The sequence below is a fragment of the Chelonia mydas genome, chromosome 5 (genome assembly GCF_015237465.2).
Source record: "Chelonia mydas isolate rCheMyd1 chromosome 5, rCheMyd1.pri.v2, whole genome shotgun sequence".
Classification (NCBI taxonomy): domain Eukaryota; kingdom Metazoa; phylum Chordata; order Testudines; family Cheloniidae; genus Chelonia; species Chelonia mydas.
Window position 1 is genome coordinate 44,761,859 of NC_051245.2, and position 14,523 is coordinate 44,776,381.

Consider the following 14,523-nt stretch of genomic DNA (forward strand, 5'->3'; position numbering starts at 1 on the left):
TCTCTTTACTGACATGGCAAAAATGAAATATTCATATATTTTGACAGAGAAAAGAAATGGTAGTGCCAGAGAAAAAAGCGCCTACTAAACAAGATGTGTCCCTACTAGACTTGGATGATTGTAAGTAATTTGGTTATATAACATTATTTATTTCTTTAAGAATGGGATCAAAGAATCTTTCTTGTCACAAGATAAATTCCTAATAATTTCCATAAACTTAAATGGCTGAAGTAATGATCCTGTTCATTTATCATACCAATTAACTGACACACGTATAGATGTTAGTAAATCACACACTTGCTGTTTTAAATGTGTAATTTGAAATTTGTGCTTGTCAAATGTAGAATTCTGTCAGAAAGTATCTTTTTTAATGTGCTAATATTTGAAACATTCATTTGTTTTGAGCTGTTTGGTGTGTCATGACTTCATTTACCACTTGAGTGGAATTATTGCCTTAAGTATACCTTAGACATTTCTTAGGATGTATTGATTTAGTCAGTCTGGCAGCTAATTCAACTACTATAGAGAAGACATTAAGAATTAAAATTTGAAGACCAGCTAACAATGCAGTACTGCAAAAAGATGGAAAGATCTGGAACTGTTTTCTAGTGTAAACCTTGTAGTGTGGATTCTTTAGGTTTGTATATGTCTTATTTTCAGACTCATTCCTGAAAGTGAAATGCATACAGAAGTCATATTTGAGTTAATGAGAGACATGCATGTGGAATTTTTAAAAGATTTAGATCTATTGTCTTTAATTTTCCAAGCACCATGACAGTATATGGCACTGTGTAGGTAGTACAGAAGTAATGAGTATGAAATACACAGGAAGAGTATGAGAGTAGCAATGGGGAAGAAGGAACAAAAGATTATTGTATCAATTTAGAAAAGGAAGTTGTATTGAACATATGACGTAATAAAATCAGTAAAGTTGATTTATTACATTTTCTTAGTTTCTGTTGGCTCCCACAGTCATTCTTCAAAGCATTTAAGTTCAGACTTTTTGACAGATATGAATTTCACAGTGGAAGTTTACCATTATCTTCTGAGATATACCAGGTTAATATATTCCTAGATTTTAAAAGTGTTTGAGCATAACTCAGTTAAATCAAGATGCCAGCTTACCATACATGCTATTAATTGAAGTATTTAATTGCCTTAATGTTTTTCATTTAAAAAAATTATTAAATCCATTTTTTTCAACTGTTCTTTTCCTGCAGTCAATCCTGTGTCAACTCCTGTAGCATTTCCCACTCCAGCTATTCTCTCTCCAAGTTTAGTTGCTGACCTAGAAGGTTTAAGCCTGTCAAGGTCATCAGTCATTGATGTAAGTAATCTTTTTTCCCCCCAAAACCCCCAACTAAACAAAAACAGACCCACTCAATTTAGTTGTTTCATGTGTTTCTGGGGAAGTCATTGATGAAAGTACCATAACAGGTACTTTTTAAAGGATGTTGCAGTTTCTCAATCTAGAATCTGTAGACAAATTGAACAACTTTTTCTGATCTATATTCATGGGAATTGGAAAGCTGGGGAAAGGAAGGTATGAATAATGAACGTTTAGAATGGCTGCATTCACTTGGTATTGTACAACTATTTTAAGTATGGGCTCTTGCTCAGTCCTTCCCTCCAACTTGACTGTCTTTCCAGCCCCGATGAAACATACACACTCACAAATCCGAACCAAACGCACAAATCCAAAGAAAATGTTTCTAAAAATTAGAAACTAGAAATAATTGCTTGATGCTGGGTCCAGGAAGAAAGGAAAAACAAATTGTCAAGATACTAAAACATTTACACAGCTAGCAGCGAATAAAAACATGTGGACTTACTACTTCTCAGCCTGATGCTTTACCAGTATTTCCTCCACCAACTCTTCTTATCATGAAAAGAAGCAAAACTAAAATTTGACTACTTTCAGGTATAGATAGTTTGGGATGGCTACAAAAAGTACCGACACAGAAAATGTTAAAAGTGGAAAGTGTATATATTTACTATAAAATGATGTGCCAGTGCCCATTATCCGTATCCAAGACCTTGTATAATTACAGTTCCATACAAAGAAAAGGAGTACTTGTGGCACCTTAGAGACTAACCAATTTATTTGAGCATGAGCTGTAGCTCACGAAAGCTCATGCTCAAATAAATTGGTTAGTCTCTAAGGTGCCACAAGTACTCCTTTTCTTTTTGCGAATACAGACTAACACGGCTGTTACTCTGAAATTCCATACAAGTGACAATTTACATTGTGAAAGGTAACAGGACAGCAGCATCTTGTGCTGATGCAGCCAAAGCTGGCGTGACGTAATATGTCACTTCACCTCCCTGGGTTTGGGTCTTTTATATACTGAGAGTTGTAGCTATCAGTATAGCTACATTAGTGCAAGTGCTGGTGTAGATGTACTGCACCATTGTAAACTGTGACTTACCCATGGTAAGGGTTTGTATTGTGCAGCTACATTGGTGTAAGGCCATGGAATTGTATCTTCTGCTAGTGATAAGAAAGTGTATTGACCTTCTTTGTCCAGTTTCCTGAAACACAGAAGAAAGCCTCTAGAATTCAGTGACTCTTTCCCTTAACACCAGAGCTGTTATGTTTGTCCTGTTGTTTTCACTTAGGACTTGTCTACACAGGGAAATTGACTGACCTAGCTTTCCAGAATAACTATTCTGCTGCCAAAGTTCTGGAATAACTCCTCCATGTGGACACTCTGATCCAAATTAAAAGTGACTTTATTCCAGAATAGAGTATCCACATAGGGAAGTTATTCTGGAATAGCTAAATTATACCAAACAAGATATTCTGGAATAGTCATTCCGGAATAGTTATGCTGATCAATTTTCCCTATGTAGAGAAGGCCCCCAAGTATTTTTAAACATTAAACCGTTCAGTAAACTACAGGTGTCTGTAATGGGCAGTAACTGTGTGTGTGTTTTCCAAATAAGTAGAATAAATAACAGAATATATTTCACATCATTGGCTTCATATCTTTTTCTGTTTTGTTACTGTGCATGTTAGTTTTGGAATGCCCTTTTATACTATTAGTGTCAAGTGTTTCTATTTCTTTTTTCTGCTGCTTCATTAAGGTCCAATCCAGTTCCCTTTGGACTCAATAAAAGTTGGATCAGGCCCTTGATATTTGTTTCTTGCAACATGTACTGGATTAATTCAGGTTTATTAATTCCAGTGTGTTGAGGAAGCATCCTTGGTTAGTTGGCTGTTTTTTTCACTTCCGTATTTTATCTTGTCTCTTCTTTCTTCACACTTTTTTGTCAGCATATTCCAATAGAAGATGGCAAAGCTATAGAAATTAAGTCTCCCAATATCCTTGTGAGGTGGAGGTGGAATTCCCATTTTACAGTTAGGTGTAGCTGAGATTCGAAGGCAGTTGTAACTTGCCCAAGAATCCAGAAGAAGTCTTATAGGAAACCATGAAATAGAAATCAGAACTCTTGATAACCAGCCCTGTATTTTAGCTGCAGTACCATTCTTTCTCTTCTAGTAAATACTGCTGTATTACATCTTTTTAGCTGACCTACCAAAAATATTTAGGTCCTATGTAAGTTAAAACCAATCTCCCATTCCCCTTCCTTCAGTCTCATTATTTGAAATTTACCTTTAAGAAATTTCCCTTTTTGTTACTTTTCACTATTTAATCTTAAAAATACATTTATTTTGAGAAAAAAAAATATTTAATAAATACTTGCAAAGTTCCATATATTGATACCGGGGACAATTTATCTCTTTGCAAGAGAAATAACCTCTCCCCTCTCCCGCCGCCCCCCCCAACCCCCAAAAGTCTCATGCAAGACAGAAACACACAGTAACTGGCAGTCAACTAACTCATGATTCATAAATGAAAGAATGTTTTAGATACTATTCCAGTGAACAGACTGGTAAAATTACAGACTTGACAAAAAATGTTAAGCCATGGACTTCATGATTATACATGGGATGTGGTCCCTGTCTACACTGGAGAATTTTGATGTTGCAGCTCTTCTTAGCATGCCTGGAATACTGCACGCATACAATCACTGCCCATGGTGGCCAGATATTCACAGCACTGCTCGGATTTCAGTTGCTCTGAGTAAGGGTAAGCACAATGTAGTCCACACCATGTCACTCTACAGTGCTGTCATACCAGGTTTCAGCAAGCCCTGACTTAGCAGCTGCTACTGTGCATTTATTCCTTCTGCTGCATATCCACATTGCTCCTGCTCACCCTTCAAAGTTTTGTCATCACAGAGCACTGACTGGCCCCAGTCTTCCTGGCTCTAGGCAGGCCCAAAAACAGCCCTCACCCTCTCTTTTCTCCACCATGCCCTTTCTGATCAGGGCAGGACAGAGGTGGTAATCATCTGCCATCTAGCTTTGACTAATCCCCATCCACCATACCCATTCCCCCTTTCACACTCATAGCGCATGAGGAAATGGAGAGAATACAAGCATACTTCTTCCCCCCCTTCCCTGCAAATAAATGTGCTTACTTCACTGGCCATTGGCACAATAATTCATTTGCTGCCTCAGAGTCACCCACATAGAAGTATCATCAGTGAAGATGCACAGCAGGGCTACCCCCTATATCCTCCGTTATCCCAAGTAAAGCCACTTACCTTGCCATGATGCAGCACCCATTCATTACAACCTACCCCTGAGGAGCAGTACATATCCTAGGAGCCTTACTGCCTTATTAAGGAATGGTGGGGGCTAACTGGGACAGATAGAGAGACCGGAAGGGGTGTCTTACATCTAGAGCCTGGTTCACACCACTCTCCTCTCTTGTTCCTTGAGGAAACACAAGAGAGGGAAACTGTGAAGCTAGGAAACACAGCAATAAAATAACAGAGAAAATAAAATTAAAACTAAAAATACTGAGCAAATTAATGAAAGTAACAATACTGAGCTTGAGCATTTCACACACAAAGGTTGTGTGGTTCATCTCTGTTATAGTTATATGCAAGTGTGAGGGTGTAGCAGAACATAACCCCCAACCTTCATGGCACATGTGTGACCTTCATATGGGATAGAATAATTCAACGCAGGGAGTGATGTGTATGATCACAATCCATTCTGTGCACCAAAAACAAGATGGCTAGCATGAATGCACTGCACAGTGAAAGTTGCAATAGTGCAACCATGTAGTAAAACAGCAATCCTAGAAAACTCAGGTAAGCCAGTCCTTAGAATGTTAAACATTTGAAGAATGGAATAAAAAAGGAATGAAGGAGTTTGTACATTTTATTAATACATACTATGATCTGAAGTATCAGGAATCCTGTGGTAGCAGTTTAGAGTGACTTCTAAAGAATTTCTCATTTTGTATGCTTTTATCAAGTACAAGTAAAGTTGAATCTAGGAGCAACATTTTTATGAAACTACCCTAATTTTTGTTCCTACCAACCCTGTCTACAATGGGAGCTGGAGATATTCAGCCCTTGCATGGCTGGAATTGTCATAAATTAAATACTAAGCCGAGTTACTACTTTCATCGAGTGGCTCTACATATTCCCACTTACAGGTAATGCAGTGTGTGGTACAGCCCAGCAGTAGAACCTTCTCCAAGCAGTGTCCATTAGAGCACATGTGCACCTTCTCCTGTCAGCAGCTCCAAACATTGTGAGGCTGAGGCTGTCAAATAAGGTGCTGTGCCCACTACTGTCTCATTTCCTTCCAACTGCTGTGCCAGACAGAAGTGAACTGCCCCAGTCCATCAGATCCAGGGTTTTTCTCCTGTTAGTGCCTTAGTTTCTTGTTGTTGGTTTTTATTGTGTCTGTTAGTGTAATTAAGGTAGTTTTTAGAAAAGGAGTACTTGTGGCACCTTAGAGACTAGCCAATTTATTTGAGCATAAGCTTTCGTGAGCTACAGCTCACTTCATCGGATGCATACTGTGGAAAGTATAGAAGATCTTTTTATACACACAAAGCATGAAAAAATGGGTGTTTACCACTACAAAAGGTTTTCTCTCCCCCCACCCCACTCTCCTGCTGGTAATAGCTTATCTAAAGTGACCACTCTCCTTACAATGTGCATGATAATCAAGGTGGGCCATTTCCAGCATAAATCCAGGGTTTAACAAGAACGTCTGAGGGGGCGGGGGGGTAGGAAAAAACAAGGGGAAATAGGTTACCTTGCATAATGACTTAGCCACTCTCAGTCTCTATTCAAGCCTAAGTTAATTGTATCCAATTTGCAAATGAATTCCAATTCAACAGTCTCTCGCTGGAGTCTGGTTTTGAAGTTTTTCTGTTGTAATATCGCAACTTTCATGTCTGTAATCGCGTGACCAGACAGATTGAAGTGTTCTCTGACTGGTTTATGAATGTTATAATTCTTGACATCTGATTTGTGTCCATTTATTCTTTTACGTAGAGACTGTCCAGTTTGACCAATGTACATGGCAGAGGGGCATTGCTGGCACATGGTGGCATATATCACATTGGTGGATGTGCAGGTGAACGAGCCTCTGATAGTGTGGCTGATGATATTACGCCCTGTGATGGTGTCCCCTGAATAGATATGTGGGCACAGTTGGCAACAGGCTTTGTTGCAAGGATAGGTTCCTGGGTTAGTGGTTCTGTTGTGTGGTATGTGGTTGCTGGTGAGTATTTGCTTCAGGTTGGGGGGCTGTCTGTAGGCAAGGACTGGCCTGTCTCCCAAGATTTGTGAGAGTGTAGGGGTCATCCTTCAGGATAGGTTGTAGATCCTTAATAATGCGTTGGAGGGGTTTTAGTTGGGGGCTGAAGGTGACGGCTAGTGGCGTTCTGTTATTTTCTTTGTTAGGCCTGTCCTGTAGTAGGTGACTTCTGGGAACTCTTCTGTCTCTCTCAATCTGTTTCTTCACTTCCGCAGGTGGGTATTGTAGTTGTAAGGATGCTTGATAGAGATCTTGTAGGTGTTTTAGTTTAGTGGTAGCTTGGTTGCATGTGATAGCAGAACTGAAGAAGAAGAAGTCGGGTTTTAAAAGATGTACTTCATGCACAGCTGTCTTCCTGGTGTCAGAAGACCATGTTAGATGTCATAAGTCAGTGGTTCTCTTCCGGGAGAGACCTCAATTCACCTACATATTTGCCTAGTTTTACAATAGGCTACATAAAAAGCACTAGCGAATTCAATACAAACTAAAATTTCATACAAACAAAATGAGAGAGTCTCCCAGAATGACAAGTCTCACAAGTGAAAAACACGCTCAAGTATCACACTGAAAAATAAGTACAATGTTTATATTCCAATTGATTTATTTTATAATTATATGGTAAAAATGAGAAAGGAAGCAATTTTTCAGGAATAGTGTGCTGACACTTTTGTATTTTTATGTCTGATTTTGTAAGCAAGTCGTTTTTAAGTGAGGTAAAACTTGGAGTCTGCAAGACAAATCAGACTCCTGAAAGGTGTACAGTAGTCTGGAAAGGTTGAGAATCACTGCCATAAGTGACTCAGAGAAGGCTGGTTTTCTTCTGGCTGTTCTATTTGCTTACACACAGAGCACATAAGGAGAGACAGAATAGAATGCAGGTGCTCCTGCTTAAAGAGGCCCTTGCAGCTAAATTTTTGGGTTCCGGAACATCATCCGATCCAAAAGCTGAGGCCTATTTCAGTTCCAGTCACCTTTTCTTGCAAGACTAAGGTGCCTAAAGGATCCAGAGGATCAGGATCTTTGTCAGTCTGGTTCTTGTTCCATTGTAGTCTCCTGTATTATGCATAAAAAACACCGTCTGTACAATTGGCAACTAAGAAGCCTAGGATCACAGTGTTGATTCCAAAGACAAGGGAGAAGATAGCCACTGTTAGCAGTGCCAGATACCGTGGGTCAGATTTATTGGATCCATCTGATTCAGACACGGCCTTGCACTTCTGACTCTGAAACCTAAGCCTGTTCTGTGATCAATCTCAGCTGAGGCATGTGGAGCTTAATCTCTTTCCAGATCCAGTGCTTTTTAAATTGCGTTAACAGCACCATTGTCTGTTCCTGTTTCTGTGCTATCCTCTGATCTGAAAAGGACTATTACTATGGTAACTGATGTTCACCGTTCAGCTTCTGAGCTGATCCAAGCAAGAGACCTATGGGGAAAGCAAAAGAGAGGGTTTGTCAGGTTGTAGCGCTACATCTCTTTGACTTAAAAGATGGGTAGAGAAGAGGATCCTGAGAGTCTCTTTCTGGTTCCATCTTTGTCGTCGTCCTCCTAAGACAGCTCCAGGTTCAGCAAGCAGATTCTCACCTTTGATGTCAATTCATCCTCTGGTGCCATTGTTATCTGACTGAGATCCATAGCGGGTCCTTGCTTAAAGGAGGACAGAGGAAGAGTTAAAAGGCCTGAACCATCCAGTTTTGTACCACTGAAAGCTGATTTCCTCAGTCTCTTGGTCAGTTTGTACCTTCTCCTATGGATATGTTCTCAGATCCCAGGTATTGGAGAGACTGGCCCTCCTGGACTCCAGGGACTTATTGGGCTCGGCCTCAGAAGGTTTTGAGTTATCCACCTCATAGATGGAGAAGCGATGTCCTGACTTACAAAACTTCAGTGGTCGTGGAATCTTCAAATCCAGTTTCACTGAATCCATCTGCTGCTCAGACAGTGTGCCCAATGACAAGTATGAGAGAGCTCCTCTTTTTGAGCTGGATCACATGGGTACAGTCTTTGATTCAGATTTGGCAGCTGATGAACAAATGGATGTTGCCTCTGCTTAGTCTCCTTCTGAGAATGCTCTACAGTCCCATGACTTAGTGGATTGTCTGGCATTCAGTTTGATCCTGAACAGCCAGGAAGTCAACATTTGGTCCCATCTCACAGAATCAAGTTAGATGGCATTTCTGCCAACTGAGTTCCAGAGGATTTGCCACCTTTGTTTGGAATTACAGTCTCAAACCTCAACTACAGCCTGAATATGCCTGAGGTTGCTGGGTCATATGGCTGCCTGCATACAGGTAGTCCAATTTGCCAGGTTACAGCTACATCCTCTTCAGATGTGGCTGAATTCAGTCTATTGTCCGAATTACCATCCCTTGGGCAGTCTGATCTAAATTCCTCCACTGAGCCTGGATTCCTTACGACAGTAGACAATTCAGGGCAATGTGTGCCATGGCATTCCCTGCACTTGGTCTCCGCCAACCAGGACTATTGTCATAGATGCCTCCTTAATGGGTTGGGGAGCCCACGTGTGGTTGCTGAAAGTTCAAGAACTGTGGTCAGAACAGGAAGCTTCTGTGGCATCTACAGTGCCTGTTGGACCTTTCAGGATCACAGCAGGACTCAGCAGGTCTCCGTTTGAGCCTCTCAACTTTTTCCTTCTCCTTTTTGTGTCAGAAAACTGCTTTCTTTGTGATGATAACATCTGCAAGGTGTTTGTGAGAGTTTCAGGCTTGGATGGCAGACTCTCCCTTACATGAGGTTTTCTGAAGACAAAGTGACCCTGTGGCAGCAGCCTAAGTTTTTGCCTAAAGTAGTCTATCAGTTTCACTCGTATCTACATGTGTTCCCACCCCACCCCATCCCAAGCCTGTTCAACCCAAGAGGAGTAGCATCTTCACATGATGGATGTGAGGCAATGTCTAGATTTCTACCTGGATATGGCTAAAATACCCTTTCCAGCCTCACCTCATCTGATTGTGTCATGCTGACGTAATGGAGGGTCAAGCAATCTCTTTCCAGATGATCTCCAGGTGGATAACCTCCTGTATCATGACAGCATATAAAGTAGCTCAGACTACATTCCCCCTCGGTTCCCCCCCGGTGTGAGCTCATTCTACAAGAGCCTAGGTCATGCTGACTGCATTTCTAAGAGATGTTCCCATTTTGGGCAATTGCAAGGCTGCCACTTGGTCCTCTGCACATACATTTATGAACCACTATGCCATTATCCTGCTTCATGCTGAGATGCAAACTGTGGGAAGGCAATCCTGCAATCTTTTTTTAAATAGACTTGGAGCCCCACCTCCTGCAAATACTGCTTGAGAGTAACCTACATGGAATACAAGGCTGCATCTACTTGAAGAAGAAATCATGATTACTTACTGTAACTATTGTTCTTTCAGTGTGATGCAGACATGTATTCCACAGTCAACCCACTGTCCATCTTGCTGCATTGGAATCTCTGCTCCCGATGTTCATTGTGAAGGGACTGAGGGGGATCAGGGTGGTATCGCCCTTATGTGGTCAGAGGAGGGGCTAATGCCATGAGATGTGAGCACCTCCCCTACAGGTACTGCTAGGCAAAGTTCTCTGGCTCTGATGCATTGGGCACATGCACACTTTCATGGATTATACGGTTTCTGTTAATTTTTCTTTTTGCCCGTGACCTGTCCGTGACTTTTACTAAAAATATCCGTGACAAAATCTTAGCCTTAGTCATACGGTATTGGTTCAAACTATTTCCAGATGGGTTAATCAATGTATCATTGAATGTTACAAGTTAGCCACAGTCGCCAGGCCTGCTGTTTCAGGCTCATTCTACTAGGGCAGTGGCAGTGTCTTTCACTTGCCTTTAAACATGTTCCTGTTGGGGAAATCTGTAAGGCTACTTCTTGCAAGTCAGTCCATACCTTTACCAAACATTGTACATTGGATTTGGTTTTGAGAGCTGATGCTACATTTAGTAGTGCAATGCTTGTCATTATTTAATTAGGACTCTATTTCCTTCTTCCTGAGTTTTCACCACTGCTTGCCAAATACCCATGAATCAGAATATACAGAGCAACTCAAAGAAGAAATTAAGGTTACTTGTAACAGGAGTTCTTCTAAATGACTCTGCATATTCACATTTCCTGCCCACCTCCCCCTATCTTTCAAAGTCCTAATTTGGTTTCTCTGGGTTAGCAGTTAAAGGAACTGAGGTGGTAGAGGGCACAGCCCCCCACCCCATATAGTCTCATTTTCAGAACATTTGGAGACACTGAGGGGAAAGGGAAGAGGGGGTGCACATGCACTCTAACATGTACTGCTTAGCGAAGGTTCTATCATTGGGGAGCTGCATCAGGCGGCGCATTACCCACCATGAGTGTGAATATGCAGAGTTATCTCAAACTCCGGTTACAAGTAAGTAACTTTCATTTTTTCATTATCTTTGTCTCCTGTTCTTCTTTTACACTGAACACTAATTTCCTTAACTAAAAGGGAAAGTTTGGATGAAGACATTGGTGAAAGACTTACACACTTACAAGTACATTTTGCACCCGTAGTCCAGTGTGAAAACTGGATAATTAAAATAGAAACAATGTATTTGGGAATAGTATTTTTATACTCCATGCAAGAAATATTGTTCTGTACATATATATTGCATTAACTATGTGACAGGGATTGGCCAAAACCTTTTATTTGAGCCCTTTTGAACTCAGTAAATGGAGTCTAAAAACAAGCCAATGAGATCGGCTGGATTTGAACACCCCACCATTTGCAAAGTCAGTTTAAAATTCTAGATCCAAACTTCGTGGATTGGACCCATATGTAGGTAAAACAAAAATGTGACCACAGCCAGAGATAAAATCTGGCCTCCTTGGACCATCTCTACTGCATTATGAATAATCTGCAAGCTCCTATTCATTTCACTGATGCATTTTGCAGTGAAACTCTCATTGTAAAGGTTCCAAAAACCGTGTGAACTCAGTACAGTGGAAGTTTTATGAAGTATGATGTTTAAAACAAGATTATCAGCGACCATTTTATAGCAGCTACTTTGACACTTCAATTAATTTGTATTAATCTGCTGCTCTTATAAATCTAGTACAACGTTGCTACACCTACTTCTTTTTTTCAGACTTTGTCTCTGCATATTTGTATAGCTGAGAGCTAAAATCCCTGAGATCAAATTAAAAAAAATCCTTAGAATTAGGTTAAATAGCAGCATGGCATGTATATAGTGTTAACTCACCTGTTGTTTGGAGACCCCTTACAATAGTTAGGCATAACAGGAAAATCAAGGCTAGAATCTCTTTACTCCTAACAGTAAAACTCCCATTGATTTTAATGTAGGGTCAATGTCTAAAACGCTGTATCTTGTGATTTTCATTGTTCTTTTTAAACTTAACATAAAAATGTAAAAGGGTTGTTGCATCTATAGCTATTGCTATGGGAAAGGTTATGAAACAGTTTTCATTCTAACCGTTTTTTTCACATGCTCTTCACTTTTCTGAAAAATTCACTGTTGGGCACCCTTTTGCAGGTTTTGATTCAAGATAATTTTGTCGTGATAAATTTTTTGAGACAATCCTGCAATCATGTATTTGTTATGCCTTGAACACCAGTAGTTGTGGAATTGTAATTACAAAAAATTCTCTGATGCTGTCTGCACTGCTGGCTCCAAATCACAGTGAAAAATATTAAGTCTGCTTCTCTTTGTAGATCAGCTCATCAGTGGCCTGGTGTAATAGGGAGAGCAGCAACAGTGAATCAGAGGCATCAAAAGATAGGGGGATGATCAGATGGAAGAGGTAAACAGTGGAGGGTAAACAAAGGATGAAGGACTGCACAGTTCTGTTCTGATCAACTCTTCCTGAAACATGGACAGAGTGGGGAGCCAAGCTCTTCTTCTCGATTCCTAATTCTGGCATCGCCTACTTGTCAGTAACTGCAGGGGAAGAGTACTAGCAGTAAGTAGCTCTCGCATATCAGATTAGTTTTGAGTGAGGGAAGGGCAGAAGGTCAACTAAGTCAGCGCATGAAAAAATTCAAATCTATCTCTAGCTCTATGCAATCTACCTCAAACTTCTCTCTGCAGCTCTGTGATGCAGTGTGGAGGGACTACAGTGTGTTAGAGTAATGCATTTCTTGCACATCATTCCAATAGGTCATCTTAACTTGTGCAAAGAGGTAGTCTGCTGTTGACAGTTTTGCACAAATGGAAGTCAAATAACAATAAATAAGATACTTTAAAGAGATTTATAGAGATTGCTTATAGGGCCCAATTCTGTCTTCCAGTCTGTGTATTCATTCCCTCATTGACTTTTCTGAGAGTTGTTTTGTGATTTAGGAGGCAATGAAAATGAAATGCTGTATGTAAATCTATTGTTTTCAAATAAATTGGAGAATATTGTAGAATCCAGTGTACAGTTGGTTAAATAATTGTGGTTATCCAAACTACCAGCCACTTTCCGAAAAGTAAGTAAAATAAAACAACTCTCCAGGCATTGTGTTGGATGAGTGTTCCTTTTTAACGTAGTATTTTGAATTTAATGTGTGAGAATTAGTTTTAAAATCACAAGTATAATTGTAATACTTCAGAGAACTTTTTTCCTTCAGTCAGAGAGAGGATGAATTTAACTGTAGGGTACATGCCAAACTAACACTAAGAAATTAATTTATTACCAGGGAATGGAGAGCAGGGTGTAAAAATAGATAAGTACAGTATATGACCCTAATAGCAAAGAAATGTTGCAGCCACTTACCTTTGAATATGTCAGACAGACTATTGTTCAAATCATTCAGCGCTGTAATTGGATACAGCATTTATAAAACCTATCAATAAAGTCTGTTTCTCTAAATTCATAGCTGCTAACATTATTGAAAGTATAAATACAATATATTTGTTACGGTAATGCTAAGGATCTCTTTAAGCCTACAAAAACAAGGTTGCCTTGAGTAGAAACTGCTATAGTTAACACCCTCCTTTGTCTGTTCTGCAACTCCTTTGTTTCAACTGATTGTGTGTGTGTATATATATATATATATATTATAAAACATCTTTATAGCTTGGTACAGGGAAGGTGGGAAGTCAGAGAGGCATGGGTACCACTGTCTCATTGTTAGAGATAAAAACTCCTGGATTCTATAGCTGACTCTACCACTGACATTCTGTGACACTTGGGTATATCACTTGGCAGCTTTGCACATCAACTTACCCTAAAATGGGTATATTTCCTGACCTGATGGGGGCGTTAGTTTATATTACTAATCATTTAAATAATAGTGTAAATGCTTTACAGAATACAGAAGAGTTGTTTTTTCTTCAGTGAGTTTACAGTCTGATATGGACACATAAGAAACTGTTTAGCTATGATATGGTATGGAGAAATCAATACTGAGGAGATCAGCATAGGAAAGACTCTTTTGGAGAAGTGGTGAGTGGGTATTTGGCAGACACAAAGTGGGCGACTGTTCAATGCACAACCAACTAATGAGAGAAGGAAATGAAGGGAACAGTAAGGAAAGATGACTGAGAGCAACATGGAAAGTGAAAGTGGTTAGGAGGACAAGATGTGAACAGGAGCATACATGGGGCAAGATAGCATACAAAGTGAGACATGGTGAAGTAGTGAGCAGGGAAGGTGCTTTAGCAACTGTGGCAAAGAGTGGAGAGGTGTGCAATGGGGAGTCAGAAAAGAAGGTAGCTTTGGTAAGTCAGGGTTTGAGGTAACCAAAGCAAGAGAAATGCTTCAGCAGTGGAACATTTGAAGAAAGGGCGCATTTTGATGCTGTCTGGGGATGAGAGGACAGGTTGGCAAAAGACAGGGTATGAGGGAAAAGGTAACTGTCAAAGAAGACAGTTCATGAGCCTAGAAGTTGTAGAGGATAGTGGATGGTGAGAAAAGAG

The 14,523-nt window shown here is 40.1% G+C and overlaps 1 protein-coding gene across 7 annotated transcripts in view; it reads left to right on the forward strand.

Annotated features, from left to right (window-relative positions):
• The window catches only part of AP3B1 (adaptor related protein complex 3 subunit beta 1), a 338,592-nt gene that overhangs the window by 239,764 nt on the left and 84,305 nt on the right, over positions 1–14,523 (forward strand). For all 7 annotated transcript variants that reach the window (XR_006291016.1, XR_006291017.1, XM_037902963.2 and 4 more), the window contains 2 exons: positions 48–120; positions 1,221–1,327. Coding sequence is in view for 5 of the 7 variants with exons in the window: in XM_037902963.2 (XP_037758891.1) it covers positions 48–120; positions 1,221–1,327 (180 nt within the window). In the remaining 2 variants the exon portion in view is untranslated. The remainder of the gene's footprint in view (positions 1–47; positions 121–1,220; positions 1,328–14,523) is intronic.